Source organism: Tribolium castaneum, chromosome 7, assembly GCF_031307605.1.
Source record: "Tribolium castaneum strain GA2 chromosome 7, icTriCast1.1, whole genome shotgun sequence".
Lineage (NCBI taxonomy): Eukaryota > Metazoa > Arthropoda > Insecta > Coleoptera > Tenebrionidae > Tribolium > Tribolium castaneum.
In genome coordinates this window covers 8114596-8135585 of record NC_087400.1, presented here as the reverse complement: position 1 = coordinate 8135585, position 20990 = coordinate 8114596, and the positions used below count along the sequence as shown (strand labels likewise).

General features: G+C 31.3%; 2 protein-coding genes across 2 annotated transcripts in view; both read left to right on the top strand.

Annotated features, from left to right (window-relative positions):
* The window catches only part of LOC656406 (fatty acyl-CoA reductase 1), a 374499-nt gene that overhangs the window by 298829 nt on the left and 54680 nt on the right, over window positions 1-20990 (top strand). The gene's annotated exons all lie outside the window — the stretch shown is intronic.
* LOC658102 (uncharacterized protein) overlaps window positions 1-20990 on the top strand; it is a 207577-nt gene that overhangs the window by 134188 nt on the left and 52399 nt on the right. The window contains exon 5 of the mRNA XM_064357869.1: window positions 8780-8934. Within this exon, the coding sequence (XP_064213939.1) occupies window positions 8780-8934 (155 nt within the window). The remainder of the gene's footprint in view (window positions 1-8779; window positions 8935-20990) is intronic.

Below are 20990 nucleotides of genomic sequence, written 5' to 3'. Positions count from 1 at the left end.
GAACAATAATTGAACACTTGTTATGACTGTAGTAGGTATTAAAAGTTTGCGCTTTTTCCAAGAAAAAATGAACAATGTTAGTATATGAAAAATTTGGTTTTACTAGATGCCTACTAGATTGGTACTTTTCAAAAATTTCATAGAAATAAAATAATTAAATGCGGCAAATTCAAATTCCAGAACCACCTGAGATCCTACACGTTTTTATAACTAGTCCGTAGTAAAAAAAATAAATAGTAAATTACAGATTTGGTAGAAATGACGATGGATATTTTGTTACATTTTTAAAGGTTTTCTAAACATGTCCTATAACGTACCAGACAGCTTATACACCATTTAGTATACACACTATATTTATCAAAAATATATCAAAAAATTTAACGTGTAGTTGTTAAGCACGCACATTTGTGCATTGCCTATCATAATCTTTTTTGGATGATAATTTTTGAAGTAGATTACAGAATTTTTCCAAAAACAGAATTTAAATTAATATGCTAAAAACATTTCCCTTGGATGAAAATGGTGCACATTATTATTGTTAAAATGGTTGAATTTTATTTTATTTATGATTTTTTGTCTCAGTTATAATGTAAAACTATGTTTAAAAAAATGCCAAGCTAATTCACAATTCTACAATGTGTTTTTAAATGATTCTCATCTAGTCGTCTATGTAAAATCAGAACTGCCACTTTATAGAATACATGACAGGCACTTAGACATCGAAAATTACCATTCTCTATTTATTAAGACTCCAATTCAGAAACAAGATTCAACAATAAAAGTGTTATCTTGCACATTGTAATAAATTAGTTGCATTTTAACAAAATTTTTAAAATTAATTAATTCACAATTTGTAAGTTTTACAACTGACAGTTCTGACATTTATTGAAAGAAAATTCAATTGTTCAATTGAGCAGAGCGGCATAATTTTTTACATGTTAACCAATTTGAAAGTTAACTAGATGAGAATAATGTAAAAACACATTGTATTAAATATTTAAAGGAAAAAGTGCTAGAATTTTCAAAAAAACACGATATTTTAACAAAGTACTCAGAATACTAATTTTTATGGTTGAAGTTAGCTACAGTTGCCCTAATTGTTTGATTCCGCGCCCGTTTTAATGAAACTACCCCGTAATAAGTTTTAACAGTTATCATATTGTAATAGTAATGTAAATAGTATTCCCGACATGTCATTTCATCTCGTTGGATTTATTGCATCCGTCGTAAAAGCGAGAGCGTTATGGGCTCCTGCATACGGAAATAAATATGGCAGACCTCCGTAATGGGTGTATACATGTACAGGTATATTCGTAGGCATGCCTGAATTAAGGCCAATTTTACTTTTATTGGAAACGATAAATTTTATCGGTCCTATCGATGAATTTAGAGCTCGCACCTGAATTGCCCTGCATTCCTGCCTCCGGATTATTGCCAAATGTTACACGGAGCGATCCCACTTCTGATTATTAAAAGCGAGGACGATCTTATTGCCTATATTGTTACGATAAATTCACCGAACAGAAAAGAAATTAACAGGGCGATGGGTTTACGTGACAAACTACCAACAGATGGTGTGATAGCAATGTCACGTGTTATCGCCTTACATGCAGTTAGCATGACACTCGTTCAAAACTAGATAAATCGGAGATAAGTCGTTCGATGTGAATAATTATTTTGTAAATAAGCTGGCCAACAAAACTGTTTTCTTGTCTCAAAGTTTCGCTACATTAATAAAATTGAGACTTGGAGCGAAGTTGTGCAAAGTTCACTGTTGACGCTTCAAAACTGTGAACTTTGTTTTGGGGTGGAGATATTTCAAGACAAGCTTTGATAAAAACTGGCGATTTATTGGCGTACTCACATGTACGGTTGTTATCTCAATTAAAAGTGTTTAAAACCCAACCCCAAATTAATGCTTGAAAAATATTTAAAATTCCTAATTGTTGGTTGACTCGGCCTCATTTTGCGGCTCTCCCTTCGTCAAATATTTATTCAGGAGGAATGTCGAGTCGATTAGGAATTTTTCAATATGACGCGATGTTATTCGCCAGATGTGCCTAAAAATTTCACGCAGGTATAAACAGACAGATAATTATCGTTTCAGCGATCTCGAAATGCCGAACCTTCGTATTAACCCAAGCAGAAAATTTACATACAACTACAAATAGTTGATCCGTTCGGATTAGTGCAAAGTTTTCGGTTAGTTAACCGAACTGAATTGATGTACACTCCAAAGAAAAATAAAGTGAAACGAAATTGTTTCTTACTTCCAGTGGAAGTCAACTTTTATTTATCTAACTCGATCTAACCGGCTTTTATTTACTTAGACATATCCATAAACTTAAAACGAATTCGCTATAAGTAAACAAAGTTTAATCTTCCCGCTAAGTAATTAAACTTTCGCGGTTTAAAATAAAGTAGCCTGACATGAGATGACTTCATCTAACATCGAAGTTATCACTACACGAAACAATTTCAAATTGTACTTAAAAATTGAAACGGCTGCAAGTCTTGGAAAAGGAATTTTAACTTACTACTTATGACGTTAAAAATAAGGAAAAACCGTTTTATTTCAAAAGAACACTGTTACAAATACGAACAAAGCCAACAGAAATATATTAAATGAGTACAGTCACGATTAAAAAGAATGTCACCCCCACCAACGGGGCAGTATAGCAAAAGTCCGACTAAAATCTTTTTGGTTATAAATTTCAACAAACAGGTTAGTTTGCAAACTGTCCAGCTAGTTTATAAATTAGCCAAACGTAAACATCGAAAAGATTTGTAGCTACAGTTTCAGGGTATCATTCTTTTTGACTGTGACTGTACGTATAAACACAACACAATAAGTCTGTACTATGGATATCTAAAACGACGTACAAATAAAACGTCCCCGTCCTCGATAGTTTCGTTAATGTCGCCAGAGGCGCAGTTGTTCTATTGGAACAATACATTTATAAAAATAGTTGTAATTAAATAACGGTTAGCACAAGGCGAATAAAAAAAATACAGGCAGATAGAGCATCAAATTCTCAATAATAGAAGATAAAAATAATGCAAAAATTATGACTTACACTATATTTAAAAAAATTTCAAACGTTTACCAATTTGCACTCTGTCTCATATTTTTCAAAACGCTGTGAATACGGTTACAGATACAAAAAAAAAGTTCGAAGAAAAGTTGTAGAGAATTAAATTCCTTTTAAAAAGTCTGCAAGACCATATCCCTATCTTCAACCATTTAGGCTCCAAAGTCATTCAAAGACGCTCAAGCGCTGGATTTCTTTCATTTTGCCAGTGGTCAAGTATTAGAAAGTGAATTAATACCTAAACCGTTGAAGATAGAAAAATAGTGTTGCGGACATATTTATAGAAAATTTAATTCTCTACAACCTCGTTTCTTTCACTTTATTGTATCTTTAGCCGTATTTGCTGTGTTTGCAAAAATATAAAATGAAACGCAAATTGATAATTCTAAGCGATATTTTTTTGGGCACCGTCGCATATTTATTAAAACGCTGCGAATACGATTGAAGATACAGAAAATTGTAACAAACGATGTTGTAGAAAATTAAATTTGCTACAAAAAAGTCCGCGACACCATATTTCTATCTTCAACGGTTTAGGTATAAATTCACTTTCTCATACCTGACCACTGGCAAAATGACGCTTGAGCTTTTTTGAACGTCTTCAAATCCAAAACCGTTGAAGATAAAAATATGGTCTTTTCGACTTTTTTAAAAAAAATTTAATTCTCTACAACTTTCTTCTAAACATTTTTTTTGTATCTTTAACCGTATTCGCAGCGTTTTGAAAAATACGAAAAAAAGTGCAAATTTTAAATTTTAAATAATTTTTTTTTATGTTTTTTATGAAATTTTTTGTTTTTAGTTCTTCTCAGTCTGTCGAGAATACAAAGTCCATCATTTCTGCATTTTTTCTAAGTAATTGGTGAACTGATTGAACTTCAGTTAATTTGACACCGAGAGGTATAACGCTCGAAGCGCCCTCGTTTTACTTTGCCGTACTATTTTTTTGGGTTCAGAAAATTTTGCGGTTTTATATCTCGTTTCGTCTCCTAAGTCTTTCGTAGTCTGTACTTACATTTTTTATTTATTGTTATTATTTCGGTTGACAAATTTATTGTCCAAATACCTATAGTAGAAGTTTCTTTTTTTCTCGTTAATTCTTTTAGGAAATCTATTGAAGTTCTAGAATAACAAACAATTTTTGTGAAACCGCCCAACGGAATCACGAAATGAAATATTTGAAAAGAACTGCAGGATAAATAAAAAACACTTTTATGTAATGGAATCGTTAGAGGAAATCCAGCATTCTGTCTGGTCTCGTCTCCGTTGTATCATTCTGACGAATTAAAAGAGAGATTTGTAAAAACGCGTAGAATTCGTGCATCAGTCAGCTGCCATTGTGTGTTCAATTACGTCACGAAGCGGATTATTTCAGTTAAAATATGCAAAAGCGTTTCATAAATTATATCTAGAGCAATAAATAATACAGCCATTATACTAATTACGTGTGGAGGAAGCTTTATTAGGCAGACAGGTGGAAGGGCGGCCGTCAGCTTTTAACTCAGATGAATGGGCAAATACCGTTTTTTCCCTCCTCCCTTCCCCATCGAATGTAATATTTTCGTCAAAAATTAGCACTCCCCTCCGATCAATAATTCCGAATCAAATTCCCTAAATAAAGTTAGGATCTTGGCGCTTGTGCAAATAACAAATCTTGAGATATGCAAGCAATTTATTGTGGAAACATCTGGATCCGTGATTTTCGAAATGGCTTCAGATATCGCGTGAGGATCAACGGAACTCTAATAAAGCAAATATTCCCTATCCGGATTGTTAATATAAATAAACTTCGATCTCGGCGGCATTAAGTTAGATGAAATTTCAGGATACGTTAATGGCAGCCCGCTGCAAAAACCCAATTACACAACACTGGTTTGCAGCAGTAAATCAAGTCTTACCATCACTCTGACGCATAAAATAATTGAAAGTGGCAGGTTTCGTTTTCTCCTCAAATTTTACTTCAGTTATATTTCGGGCATTAAAAATGGTGGATGCGCCGGGATAGTAACTAGTCAAGTTGTATTTCTTTTCTAGATAAATTTTCTGATGCTTTTTTTAAATAAATCTTTGTTTATTTGTTTTATTCGTTGCATTAATTTTGCAGTCATCCAATGTACTTAGACCAACAGCCACCGAAGAAAAAAAAAATAAAAAAGGTAAAAATTTTTTTATCGAAGAAACTAACGAATTTTATTCCCCCAAATGACACCAATTGATAATTATGTAAAATGTAAACTTGGGGATAAAGTGCTCAAAATACATAAACTTTGTGTACGTTGTATTTTTTTACGAATCTTCCGACACTGCTTATTATTCCACCCTATATATCTTAGAAACTATAAACATTCAGATAAAGCAAGTTAAGTTATTTTGACTTTTTTTGAGCTCTAATATTACCCCTTTAAAACTATGACATTTATCTCGTAGTTTTTGACACTAGCAGCGTCTTTTTGGCAATTGTAAGTCAAACCACAATAAAAAAATTGCCAAAAATGCAAAACTCGAAAACTATAACAAATCTTTTTCTTAAAAAACCACATTTTAATTTAGATTTCAAAACCCTTAACCACAAATAAAATTTAAAATCAAAAAAACTTACACTTGAATTGATTTGATTTTTCGTAAAAAGTAAAAAGAATACAGACTGAACTACAAATAACGCACAAAATTTATATTTTTTCAAAAAATCTTTTACTTTATGACACCATAATGACATTTACAACGTCATTCGGTTTTAAATTGTATCGTTATTTTAATTTTTTTTAAAGATTAATTTCAATTTTGTCTGCTATTTTGTATTGTATACGCTTTTTTATTTCTGCTAAGTACAAATAAGTTAAAAATGTAAGAAATAGAAAATAATAACATAAAGTAAAAAAGTTAAATATGTTATTGATAATTTTGTGCAGAAACTTGATCTTTCTGTTCTTGTTTTATTTTATGTGGGGTAATTGTTTTTTCTATATTTATTTTTGTGTTTAAGTTTTCTATTAAATATTTTTATGGTCGCTAAGCTAAAGCTTTTTTTGTTCAATTGTCGCTAAGTTTGTATTTTATTTAGGTGGTCATTCAAAAAAAAAGTGACGCAAAAATTCAAAAACAAATGATTACTATATAACGTCAAAATGTAGTGTTTAAAAAAGTATAATCGACCTGTTTCTGGATTTTTTTCAAAAATGGCCTACAACATAAATATGAATTTAGTATCTTACTTATGGTTCAGTTTGTATATCAAAAGTGATTAAATTTTGACAAACTAAAATTTTAACCAATTCCTGACTTATAAAAACTAAAATTCCAGTGAAAATAAAAGAAAACACTGAATTATTGAATAATATTGTAAAAGAAAGTTGGAGTTCAATTGCCATATTAAAAATTACCACAAGTGATATTTCATAAATGTTTTTTCATAAATTTTTTTGATTCTTGAGCAGCCATTTTGCGGAACATGTTTCAAAAATTGAATATAAAGTGAAATATGAATAATATTAAATTATTTCTTACTTTGAACTGAACATGATAATTTTTTTCTTTTATTCTTACATCTTAGCAAAATTTATTTCTATAATGAGTTAACTTTAAAGTCAAATAACTCGGAGTCAACCTGAACGCTTCTAGCGCTTCTAGCACTTGAAATAAAATAGCTTAACTCTTTTTTCAATTTCTAACATAAGTCTTAGTTAACTCAAGACTCAGGTTATTGCGATGATATTTCAATGAAGTTTATATTTAAGTAAAAAACATGTTTCCAGCTTCGAAATAACCTGACTCGTAAGTTAACTCTGACTTTTTTAAATTAACCTCAAGGTATAAATTAAAATATAGTTAAACTGGACGGGGCTACAAAAAAACTATTTAATGTATTTTTTTCATTTAATTTTTTAGAAAAGTCTTGACTATTTTCTAAGTATTTTACTGTTCTCTTTAGTTCTGAGATAGCTGTATTTCCAGTCATTTGGCTATCATCTGAAGTTATTTAGTTTCAATGTTAAAACTAGAAATGACACAAAAAATAAAGCTTTTACTTTTCTGATAAATATAAAAAAGTCAAAAAATGCAAAAATAAAGAATAATATAAAATAAAAAAAATATTTTATACAAAAAACTTTATCTTTATGCTCTTGCTTTATTTTATATGGGGTAATAATTTTTTGTTATTTTTTTGCGTTTAGGTTTTTTATTAAGTGTCTGTTGCTCATTATTTAAAAATATACTAACAACAATTGTCCTTTAAAATAATAAGGCATGAACAATAAGGTAAAACCTTGTGTGTAATTGTCAATAAGTTTGTATTTTATGTAGGTTGTCATTTAAAAAAATGTCGACCAAATTTAAAAACAAATTCAAATTATTATCAAAATTTTATAATGTAGCGCTTAAAGAAATGTAATCGACTTGTTCGTAGATTTAAAAAAAATGGCCAACAACAAAAATATAAATGAAAGAAATTTGGTTTTTGCCAAACTAAAATTTTAACCCGTTTCTTAACATTTAACTTAAAAACTAAAATTCGTAGTTAAAAAAAGGAGATTCAGAATTCTTGAATAATTTTTCATATGAACAAGAGCTGATACTTGAGCAGCGTTGACCCTCCATTTTCCAGAACAAGCTTCAAAAGTTGATTATTAAGTGAAATCCTAATCATATTAAATTATTTCTTACATCTTTTGAACAAAACATGATAAATTTTATCATTTAGTGTCACATTGTGCAAAAATTTCAATAGTGAGTTAACTTTAGGGTTAAATAATTTTGAATCAACTTAAACACTTCTACCGCTTCTAACACTTGACATAAATTAGTTTAACTCAGTTTTAATTTCAACCTCAGGCCTGAGGTCAGGTTATTTCGATATTGGAATAATATTTCTTTTTACTTTAACCTGAAGTTTATATTTAACTGAACATTGGAATAACAGGAGTCAGGAGCTAACTCTCGAGTTAACTTAAGATACTGGTTTTTCTAATACTCTCTAAAACAATTGGTGGCAGTCTAAGAAAGCATTTGGCGTTTTTTTTTAAAGTCTTGACTATTTAATAAACATCTTACTGTTTTCTTTAACTAGCCAATAAATCCTTTAATTTTGAGAGACTCTTCCCACTTTTTTAGTTACCATCAGAAATTATTTTGTACCAATGTTAAAATTGAAAATGATACTAAAGATAAAGTAATAAATTGTGATTATATTGTATTGTTAGATATATTTTTTAGCCTGATGATGTTGACTATATAAACGAAACGTTGCAATTCGTCGTTTTACTTTTCAAGAAAGTTGGTCCTATCGTCGTTAGCTTTTTTCACAACTAAAAAATAAAGTGCATAACACACCGTGTGCATTTCGAGAGCATTTCCATTCGAACTTTTAAAAAATTGACGACGCTAAGACCTGATTCACTTGTACATTATTGGATCGCGAAGACGAACATTCCAGCCGTCCAGACAGCGAAACGCTTTCAGGACCGATTCGTGAAACTTTCAACGAAATTATGTCTGATTTTTCGTGCAGACTCGGCGCTTTCAGGTAAGACGTCGTCATGTTTATGACGTGTCAGGAAGACGGTCCCGTGGGAACGCTCGTGTCCGAATTGGACGGCTTTGACGATAGCTTCAAGTGGCAAAGCCTACACAACATTCCGAAACTCGCACATAAATATTGGATTTTTAATCCTGGATTTTTTCCTTTCCAGGAGGATATTACATGATAGAGCGGAAAACGCTCAAGCTGCAAATAGTCGTCCTAAACACAAACCTAATGAAGAAAAGCGACAACGACGACGAGGCTGCAGAACAGTGGAAATGGCTCCACACAGTCCTGGAGAAATTTCAGCGAAACGGAGAAACGGTGAGTTTTCGCTGTAATGGTCATTAGTCGGTGAAAAACTCCCCGTACTGTAATTATAGAACAAATTTGCCGGGTTATAGGCACTGAGTCGATCATAACTCACTTAGCAAATTTTTCAGTTAACTAACTTGTTTTTGTGGGCGTGGCCGGGTATTAATGGCGCTTGATTCGAATTGTTCCAGCAATTTCAATTTGGATTTTGGGCGAAATTCAGTGAGTTGATTAGTTAAACAAAACATCACTATTTAATTACGTTAGGTAAAACTTGCGCTCGCATTGTGTGTGTTTATTTTCGATGAAATATAATTGGGTGAGTGTAACAACGTAAGTTGAGGCCCTGAAACGGAAACGTATGCCAACTTTATATATTATTCATAAAGCGAGATAAACCATTCCCTTGTAAAATTATGGGTGTTTGGGGAAACGTGTAGTTTAATGACTTCGTTATACCCATGTCGAGTACTATGCAAAAACAATTAAATAAACCGGTCATTTGAACACCACCGGAGATAACGAAACTCATTAATTATAATTTGCCGAACAAGTTCCGCAATGGTGAATTATCACGCGTTTTGCTTCTGTTTTATATGAAAGTCTTAAAGATAAATCATGGATGCGGCTCACGTGCGCCAAATTGAAAGTGACGTTCGGCAAGTACCTCTTCTAGCGTCTCAAAGAGCCAGACATGATATGCGAATACCAAATTTTAGAATGAAGAGGGTCGTGTCCGAGGATGTGACAAGGAGAGATCAAGACGATTTTTACTTCATTTCGATCGGTGACAATGAAATATTTAGCTGAACTGAGAAAAACGGGCAAAAAAGTGAACGTGAAATCAAATTCTGGGTTCAGTTGCCATTAAAATTTATAACTCATTCTTTAAAATTCTGAATATTTTACCAAGTACTTTTAAAACACGTTGCTATGTTCTGCTTTGTACTTAAATCCATTTACAAGACACCTGTGTTAACCCGGCGCCTCCACCATTTTTGTATTACATTTGTCGAACGAATAAGGCCCGGTTGCTCAGTTCGAACTTAAACCGAGTTTAACTTTAAATCGTGTCCGAGGATGTAACAAGGAGAGATCAAGACGATTTTTACTTCATTTTGATCGGTGACAATGAAATATTTAGCTGAACTGAGAAATACGGACAAAAAAGTGTACGTGAAATCAAATTCTGGGTTCAGTTGCCATTAAAATTTATAACTCATTCTTTAACACTCTGAATATTTTACCAAGTACTTTTAAAACATGTTGCTATGTTCTGCTTTGTACTTAAATCCATTTACAAGTCACCTGTGATAACCCGGCGCCTCCACCATTTTTGTATTACATTTGTCGAACGAATAAGGCTCGGTTGCTCAGTTCGAACTTAAACCGAGTTTAACTTTAAATCGTGTCCGAGGATGTAACAAGGAGAGATCAAGACGATTTTCACTTCATTTTGATCGGTGACAATGAAATATTTAGCTGAACTGAAAAATACGGACAAAAAAGTGTACGTGAAATCAAATTCTGGGTTCAGTTGCCATTAAAATTTAAAACTCATTCTTTAACACTCTGAATATTTTACCAAGTACTTTTAAAACACGTTGCTATGTTCTGCTTTGGACTTAAATCCATTTACAAAACACCTGCGTTAACCCGGCGCCTCCACCATTTTTGTATTACATTTGTCGAACGAATAAGGCCCGGTTGCTCAGTTTGAACTTAAACCGAGTTTAACTTTAAATCGTGTCCGAGGATATAACAAGGAGAGCTCAAGACGATTTTTACTTCATTTTGATCGGTGACAATGAAATATTTAGCTGAACTGAGAAAAACGGGCAAAAAAGTGGACGTGAAATCAAATTCTGGGTTCAGTTGCCATTAAAATTTATAACTCATTCTTTAACACTCTGAATATTTTACCAAGTACTTTTAAAACACGTTGCTATGTTCTGCTTTGGACTTAAATCCATTTACAAAACACCTGTGTTAACCCGGCGCCTCCACCATTTTTGTATTACATTTGTCGAACGAATAAGGCCCGGTTGCTCAGTTCGAACTTAAACCGAGTTTAACTTTAAATCGTGTCCGAGGATGTAACAAGGAGAGATCAAGACGATTTTTACTTCATTTTGATCGGTGACAATGAAATATTTAGCTGAACTGAGAAAAACGGGCAAAAAAGTGGACGTGAAATCAAATTCTGGGTTCACTTGCCATTAAAATTTATAACTCATTCTTTAACACTCTGAGTATTTTACCAAGTACTTTTAAAACATGTTGCTATGTTCTGCTTTGTAGTTAAATCCATTTACAAGACACCTGTGTTAACCCGGCGCCTCCACCATTTTTGTATTACATTTGGCGAACGAATAAGGCCCGGGTTGCTCAGTTCGAGCTTAAACCGAGTTTAGCTTTAAACTAAGTTTAAACCGGCACTAAGCATTACTTAGTTACTAAATATTCACTAGGCCAACGCTTAGTATTGGTTTAACTAAGCGATCGATGTTGCCCGCTTAAGCATTGCCTTATTGCTAAACATTTTTAATATTAACGTTATTAACATACATAACTTTATAATTTCATTGAAATTGTTAACAGATGAATAAAAGAAGCCGGTGTACAAATTTTAAGCGCAAAGAAAAAAAATTGGTTTATTTTGTTCAAAACTATAAACTAACACTGGATTGTAAAAAAGATACTTGATTACATTTGAAGAAAAAAATGGAGCGTGGGCCAAAATTGCACTAAGATTTAATGCAACAGCAAACATACGTAGAGAGGCTGCTACATTACGAAAAATATGCGACAATTAAAAAAAATCATAAAGTATGTAGACCAACAATGTTAGAAAAAAGCAGACTGCTGAAGGACCATCTAGCCTATATACTACTTACTTTAAAAAATGTGGAAAAAATTGCTTTTAATGATAATTAGTGATAAAAAAATAATAAATTACCGAGTTCAACAGTGAATTTGCTGATCATGCACCGATACAGCTTTTTTAAATAATTTTCAGTTCAGTTTAAGTTAAACTTGTGATAAATAAATTTGAACTATAAAAGTAGTGATTAACAGATGGTATGTTATTACATTATAGAAAACTAAAAATAACAATAATAATAATAATTTACTTATTCTTATTTCAATATATTAAACGTTATTTTTTTAACTGCTGCAACACAATCCGACGGTCAGGAGAAGAATGATGTTAGAATTATTGATACTGTGTAAATATTATGTTATTTTAATTATAGTACAAATTTTTAAACAGTTAAATTATTTATATAAAAATGTTATGCTCCAAAAGTGAGGACGTCCAAGTCTTCAAATGCACAAAAGAAACAAATAAACTGTGCAAATCAGTTTATTGCTGTGTTTTGAAAGAAAAGCTAGAAAACGATAAACTAAATTTTTTTAGAAAGAAGCATAATTTGAAAATACCGCTTATGAAAGAGTTCCAAGAAGTAAGGAAAAACCATTTTAGTAATTAATAATTATATTGAAATACATTTTTTACAATGTACCAAAATATTGATTAATGATGATATTATTCCATCTCAACCTAACTTTTCAAAATCAAAATTGTCAAAACCAAATCTCGCTAAGCCACCTCATACTTGAAGTGCGCATGCGTACAGTACTACCAACTGCATAAGTGACAAGTCCAGCACGGCTTAGCTAAACTTTCCACTGAGCAAAACAACTACGGTTTAAACTTAGTTTAAATTTACACCGAGTTTATGTAATCAAAAGCTTTTTGAACTAAATTCTCAGTTTTTTTGTAAAATTATCGAAAATAAAACCACTGAACTAATTCGAAATTGTTTTTTTCGAACGGTAAGGTGGTTAAGGAAAAAATAAAATTTTCTGCGACAAATTTTGCTACCACTGGCTGAAAAAATAACAAATTTAAAAAAAACACACGTTATCCAAGCACATCTTACTCGTGATAGATTGCATTTAATTATTTTGCATAATGCATTAATTATTGTTTTTCTTTTTTATTTTGTTATTTTTGTCTTTTAGAAACCTTGATGTTTTTTAAGATTAACAAATTATTCTTGTCTATTTGGAGCGTTGTAGTACGTTTTAAAAACAAAAAACAAAAATATTTTACGAATTACTTTTTTTTAACCCAAGCCAGAAAAAAACTAAATTAAAAAAAATAGTGTTTTGCATTTTTGAATTTGCCTTTTGGAACTGAGTAAAATGTATCCTCATTTCTAGTACGTATCTGTCATGGTCTTTATAGTATGTCAATTTTTTGTTAAAATTTTCATTTGCAGGAATTCATTTAAAATATTAAACCCTTAAACTCTTCACCATAAGTGAATAATTTTTGTTGCATTTGAAACCAAAAGGCTCGAAAGGGCTTTTAAAATCTTTAGAATTACAAGTGTCAAGTTACAAGGCTACTATGATATTTTGAAAATGATGATAAAAAAATTATTATAACACAGTTTTTTCAAATTGAATGACCCTGTTTTTTCAATGACAATCAAAAGAACATCAATTTTTCTGCAGACTTTTATTAACATCTTCTATATCTATTTCTTACAGTTTTTGAAATAATCGCAAAGAACAGAATTCTAGCTCATTGTTTTCATTTTTAATCGAGTAAACTTTAGAAAAACACAATACAATTATGCCACTGATCAAAAGAAACGTTAGATTTATCTACCATTTTTACTCAAGAAGGTCAAAATTCGACGGCATACTGACTGAGTTATTTTACATAATTCACTCAGTTAGCATAAACCATAATTAATATTATTGTTTTTCTGCTTATTCGATAACGACAGAGCTAAAAACTAAAGAAGATATTAAAATTTGACAATAGTTAACCACTTTGCAAAGTCTACTGGATTAACTATAAAAATTACAAAGTAAAAAATCCATTTTTCTGATTTTTTTCAAAAACTGTGAGAGATAGGTATAACATAATAATAAGATAATAACATATAAATATTATTGTTATTTCGATTACCGTTAAAAAAATAGGATCAATTCATTTGAAAAAACCGAGTTATAATCGATTTTTGATAACCATGTTGAAAAAATCATACTAGCCTTGAATAATCGAATGCGAAAAAAATATTCATTTATCAGAAACGGTTCAAGGGCTGTAATAATTTGAATAAACCCTTACAAATAGAAATTAAAAAAAATGACATATGTTCAAAACTATGACAGATAAGTACCAACAACTTGGGTAAATTGTACTCAGTTTGAGAAGGTGAATTCAAATATGCAATATAAATGTTTGTTTAGTATTTAAAATTTCAAAATTGGCGCTAATTTCTCATAGTTTCGGAAGCTCAGCCATTTTGAAAATAATTTAGTTGACTTTGGAATGGCCGATATAGATCGTACACAAAATTTTAAACCTCTAGTTTTATTCCAAGTTAAAAAGTTTCTACTGTAGGCCCTAAAAGAATCACCCTCTATACTATAAAGTAGTGTATAATTGCATGTAAAATAAAAAAAATAAAAAAATAAAAACACCTAAATATTACAAATAAAATATTATTTTGTATGTAGCATTTTTACGTCAAGAATAACCTAAACAAATACAAAATTTTCTCGAACAAAGTAATTTTTCTGAGCTGAAATCGCCGATATTTGCTTTTTTTTAATTTGATCACATTTTTGTAATAAACTAAGCCTTTTTTGCAAGATTTCGATAAATTTTAAAAATTTTGTTGTTTCACGTTGTGACCACTTACTTTGTTTAAAAATCGTTCCTAAAATATTGAAGTGATTTTAATTAAATTTGGTAACCTTATGTACTTTGTATAAATAGAAATATAAATAGTAAACAATTAATGCTTATTACTACCCACGTTAAATAAGTGTCCGATTTTGCTTTAAAAATTATATCTAAATCGATCACTGATTTTGGAACAGATGTAGCATCGATCATTTACTTAATATACGAAAATTACAACTAATTGTTTACGTGTTTTATTATTTCTCTATTAAAAGCTCCTCTTAAAGGTTTTCAAACATTTTAGATTAAATCCGAGAGGACAGTCAGCTTTTTAATTTTTTATCCTTTCACTGCTTTACAAACACACGTAGGCACACCCTGTCATTAATTCTCCATAAGACTTCAAAGTCCTAATTGACTGACCTGCTAAAATGCAAAATTTAACTCATTTTGCTTGTTTGGTGACTCCCTGACCAACAAAAGCTCTTTTAAATATTTATTCAAAAGGGATATCAAATTGAATAGGAACCCTTCAATGGGATTTTCGTAAACATTCTCAGACAAAATTTTTAGCAGAGCTTTTTCATCGCATTATGCAACATTTGAAGCTCAATAAAAGGAAAAAGTAACGATCTTGACCTTTTTTAAAAAGTATTAAATATTTTAATACGAATATTACAATGACACAAAAATGGAACTCAAAACAAAACAAATCGATTTCAATTATAAAATTCTTGCAAAAGGTTTTCAAATCGCGTTTTGCTAAATGTTTAACCGCCACTTGAACGCGTCTTGTTCCCGCATCGTAATTACAAAAGCGGCCTCTGAAATTTTTTCGCTTTGCTTTCAGTTTTCGTTTTTAATTAAATGTATACGCACAGGTGCGTAATTTGCGCACGCATTTTTTCGATGAAATAAACGTTAGAACCGGCGTTTTTGGGCCCGTGAACCGGAAGAATTACGTTTGCCAAAATGGACTGTGATTGATTTTATCGTTTGACGACGGCTCGTATAATTAAAAACAGTATGCTTTGTTTTCATTATTTTCAAATGATCACAGCGTTATCGCCACCAACTATCTCGTAACGATGATTTTTTTGTCGATGAATTATTAAAGCGACGTTCCGGTGCTTAATTTTGACAGGCTTTGGAAATTCAATGCGAGAAAGTTGGGGAAACACGTCAATGGATTTAAGCACAAATTCATTAATAAAAAATTGTGCACAACATGCGAAAAACACAAAAGATAAAGAACAGTAATTGCGCTTTCGCTCGCCTAACATAACCGACGAGGTAAGGAAAATATAAATAACGTTTTCTGTGCTGAATTATTATGTAGAACGGCGCTAGGATTGTTATCACGATTTTACTTAAATTTTTCTACAGCTAGAACACTGATTAAACGTCTAATTAAATTTCAAAAAAGCTTTCTCGACTTTATTAAAAATAAAAGTTTAATTTTATGAAACTGAATAACCCCGAAATTGATTTCGTGAGCCATTTCTCTTTTACGACTGTAATATTAAAGTTATAAAAAGTAGATAGGCTGGGCCGATTCTAATTCACTTTGCCTGCGCATGCGCCATTTTAGGGAATTCCCTGTGGGAATCCCCTGGTGTTTATGGTATTTTTGGATCATGACGTCAGGATGAATCCCACCCTGACATCATTATCTAAAAAAAGCAATAACAATTTCCGATTTCCATAATTTTCAGTGTGGGATTCCCCACGATATTCTCATTATGACGTCATGATCCAAAAATAACCATAACCTTATGATCTAAAAAAAACATCAGAGAATTTAACGTAATTTTCAATGTGGGATTCCCCAAAGTGACGCATGCGCAGAGAAAGACAAGCCATGACATCATAATCCAAAAATATCATTAACAGCAGGGGATTCCCACGATTTCTACAAGAAATTCACTGGAATAGTGCATACGCATACGAAGTGAATTGGAATTGGCACAGCCTATCTACCTAAAAACTATTAATTTTTTACAAACACGACGATTTTGTTGGAACAAAGTCTAACAAAATTACTATCAAAAATAAATTATAAAGCTTTGGTAATTGTGGAAACGTCTGGGGCTTCTATTGAGCTCATGCCTTACAAATGTCTGTGGCATTACAAGTCAGAAAACCGCAAACGGTTTAAGGGCTGTGATTTTTTGAATAAACCTTTGCAAATTAAAATTAAAAAAAAATGACATATGTTCAAAACTATGACAGATAAGTACCAAAAACTTGGGTAAATTTTACTCAGTTTGAGAAGGTGAATTAAAAAATACAATAAAAATGTTTGGTTACTACTTTTTCAAAGTCGGCGCCAATTTCCGGAAGTTCAGCCATTTTAAAAATAATTTAGTTGAACTCAGAATGGTGGATTTGAATATTATACAAAATTTTGAACTTCTAGTTTTATTAGAGGTTAAAAAGTTTCTAATGTAGGCCCTAAAAGAATCACCCTGTATACTATAAAGTAGTGTTTAATTTTATTTTTTCTTGTTTTGTTGGATTTAGTTCCTCTATTTAGAACCAGAGACTCATCTGACTTACAAGGAACATCTAAATATTACAAAAAAATGTTATTTTGTTTGTAACACTCGTTCGAATAACCTGAACAATTACAAAATTTTCTCAAATAAAGTGATATTCCTGAACTGAAACCTCAGATATGGGCTTCTTTTTTTTCCATTTGTTCACATTTTTGAGCAATAAACTAAGTCCTTTAAAAAATTTTTGTTATCCAACGATGTGACCGCTTACTTTGTTTAAAAAATCTTTCTAAAGTATTGAAATGATTTCAATTAAATTTGGTAAACTGATGTACTTAGTATAAATACAAAATGTAAAAATGTATGGCTTATTGCTACCTACGTCAAATTAAATAAGTGTCCGAATTTGCTTTAAAAATTATATCTAAATTGATCATTCATTTTGGGAAATACAGGCTGTCCCACCGAAATGGGCACCCCCCTCATAACTTTTTTATTTATTAATGAATTTAAACAAGATTTAAATTACACCTTTTAGAACCAAAGGTCCACATTCTAGCGCTACAAGTTTTTTTTGAACGTATCATTTATGAAATAATTAATTTAAAATTAAGAAAAAAAATTGGAAAATTATTTAACTGCATATTATTAGAAGAAGCAAGTTTACATTAACGTATTAGCAAACTTCGTTTTAACAGAAGTAATGCAGATTCTTTAAAACCTTTTTTTAAAATCGCAAAAAAAATGTTTCTTTTTGAGTGAAATGTCGTCATCCATGAAGCGGTGTTGTGAGATTGTAAATTAGCTACCAGTTAAGTACCTGTGAATTTAAAACTGTCACTGTCAGCGAGAAATCGATCATTTACTTAATATACGAAAATTACACCTAATTGTTCACGTGCTTTATTATGTCTCTTTTATAATTTCCTTTTAAAGATTTTTAAATATTTTAGATTAAAACCGAGAGGACAGTCAGCTTTGTTGATGCTATTTTTGGATTTGATGTCATGCTTGTCTTTGTCTGCGCATGCATGAATGTGTCACGTGAATTCTCTGATGTTGTTGCTATTTTTAAATCATAAGATCATGGCTATTTTTGGATCACGACGTCAAAATGAGAATCTCTTAGGGAATCCCACCGAGACATCAAGATCTAAAAATAGCAATGAGAGCAGGGGATTTACATAATTTTCAGTGTAGGATTCCTCACGGGATTCTCATCAAAACCTCATGATCCAAAAATAGCAACATCAGGAAATGTACGTAATTATAATGTGGGACTCCCACATTATAACGCATGCGCAAGGACAAGCCATGACATTATAATCCAGAAAAAGCATCATCATCAGGGGATTCCCATGATTTCTACAGGGGATTCCTTGAAATGGCGTATGCGCAGACGAAGTGAATTAGAATCGGCACAGCCTATCTACTTAAAAACTACTAACTTTTTTACAAACAACGATTTCGTTAGAACAAAGTCTAACAAAATTACTATCAAAAATCTATATATATTTAAAATTTGTTGTCCTGACTGACTGACCTATCAACGCACAGCCTGAACGGCTGTGTATAGAAACCTCAAGTTTTTACAATAGGTAGCTTTTATACCGTAGGCATGTACTAAGAAAGGATTTTTTGAAAATCCTTTTGAAAATAAGGGGATTAAATGGGGTGTTAAAATTTGAATAAAAATCCGATATTTTTAAAGGTATAGTCTTGAAAATTAGTATTTGGGCTTTCGGTTAAAAAATAACAAAGACGTGTTTCAAAATTTTCGAAAAACCGACCCCTAGGAGGTAAATGGCGTAATAAAATTTGTATAAAAATTAGTAACTTTTGAATTTACGTTAATTAAAGTTGGTATTTGGGCTTTCAGTGAAAGGTAAAGGAACACTGTTTTAGTTGGAAATGCTAACCCCAAGGACGTTGAACAGGGGTTGAAATTTGTATAAAAATCCGTAATTTTTAATTTTTATCCATGCAGTTGGTACTTGAGCTTTCGGTTAAAAATGAAAAATTTGTACTTAAGAACATTTGAAATTTCTACCCTAAGGGATTTAATTATAAAAATTTGTCATTTTTGAACTTATATTTATGAAAATTGATATTTGGGCAGTCGATAAAAATAAACAAAACACATGTTTTATGATTTTTTTGAAATTCCACCCTCAAAAGAGTTAAATTTCAAAATCCGTAATTTTTAACTGATATCTATAAAAATAGATAATTGGGCATTCGATGAAAAATAAACAAGCAATTATTTTATTATTTTTAGAAATTCCACCCCCAAAGAGAGTTAAACATAAAAAATCATCATTTTTGAAGCTATATTCATAAAAAATGGTATTTGATCGGTCGATTAAAAATAAAAAAGACGTGTTTTTGGATTCATGAAGTTATAACCAAGAAAATTGGTTCGTCTAAAAATAAAAAACCCGTGTTTCAGGTTGTTGAAAATTCTACTCCAAGGAGGTTAAACAAAAATATTCTTCATTGTTGAAGTTATACATACAAAAAATTCTTTATTGTTGAACTTATACATATCAATTAAAATCTTAGACAGTCGGTTAAAAAAGAAGAGACGTATATTTCAGCATTTTTAGAAATCCCACCCCTAATGGAGATAAACGCAAAAGTCCTTCATTTTTGAAGTTATATCCAAGAAAATTAGCATAAAGACTTACGGTTAAAAAGAAAAAAAATGTGTTTCAAGATTTTGAAAATTACAACCACAAGAGGGTTAAACAGGGAATGAGTTTGTTTGCAATTATAAAAACTAGCAAAATTTACTCCGGTTCGCATTGGGTCACGGTTTTAAAGTACACAATAAAATTATGTGTTTTACTTTTTATATACTAAGTTTTGCATTGTTCTTCTGTGTTTAAAAATGGTTGTGAACATGCGTGCGAAGCCGTGGACAACAGCTAGTAAAATATAAAGCTTTGTTAACTGTGGAAACGTCTGGGTGTTCCATTGAGCCCATGCCTTACAAATGTCTGTGGAATTACAAGTCAGATCCGTATCGTATTGCAAATTCGATCAAGTCATAATTTAATCAAATAAGAACATCTCTAATTCTCCCAACGTCAATAATTGTGCAGTGTTGCTTGCATATTAATCACAAAATTAGATTAGTGCGCGCACAAACGGTTAAAATTGCATCCGCTTCAAACTAATTCACCGCAGAAATGTTTTTAATTCCATCTTACTAACTCACAAATCGAATTGCGCCAAACGTTCACAAAAATAAACCAATTAACAAATGCCAAACTCCCCCACGAATGTCTTGGTGATTTGTTTGTTCGTGTTTCACCGCAATCCATTTAAAGTAAGAGGCTTTAAAAATTAATTTCTCTAGTAAAACACAAAAATGACAAAGGGAATACCAACCTCATTCCAGCAACTTGAACCGAAATTATTTAAATTGGTATTACAACAATCCGAATAAACATGCAATATCTACATAATGGGCGCATTAGAATATTAATATTTCAACCGGTTTTAGCTCATCAAGTCATGATATGCATATTTTACGAACGTGCTTTAAGCAAATGGCTTTTTAAAACGCTGATGGGTAATTTCTACATTTGTGCACTTTTGTGAAGCTTTCAGTTCGGTTTTGTGTGCCTGAACACTCTGTATGACCTGGAGATTGTATTCATTGAATTTTTATGAATTTCTGAATTGTTTTTCTTTATTCAGGCTGCGGTGTATGTAACAATTAATATTCCAGACGTCTACTTACAAAGTAAAAGCTTTTAAAGAATTCAGGAAGCCAACGTTGTTCTTTTTAATGCAGTGTTTTGCAGCGGATCCATTTGAACTCGCTGAATATTTTCCCGAGGCAGAAT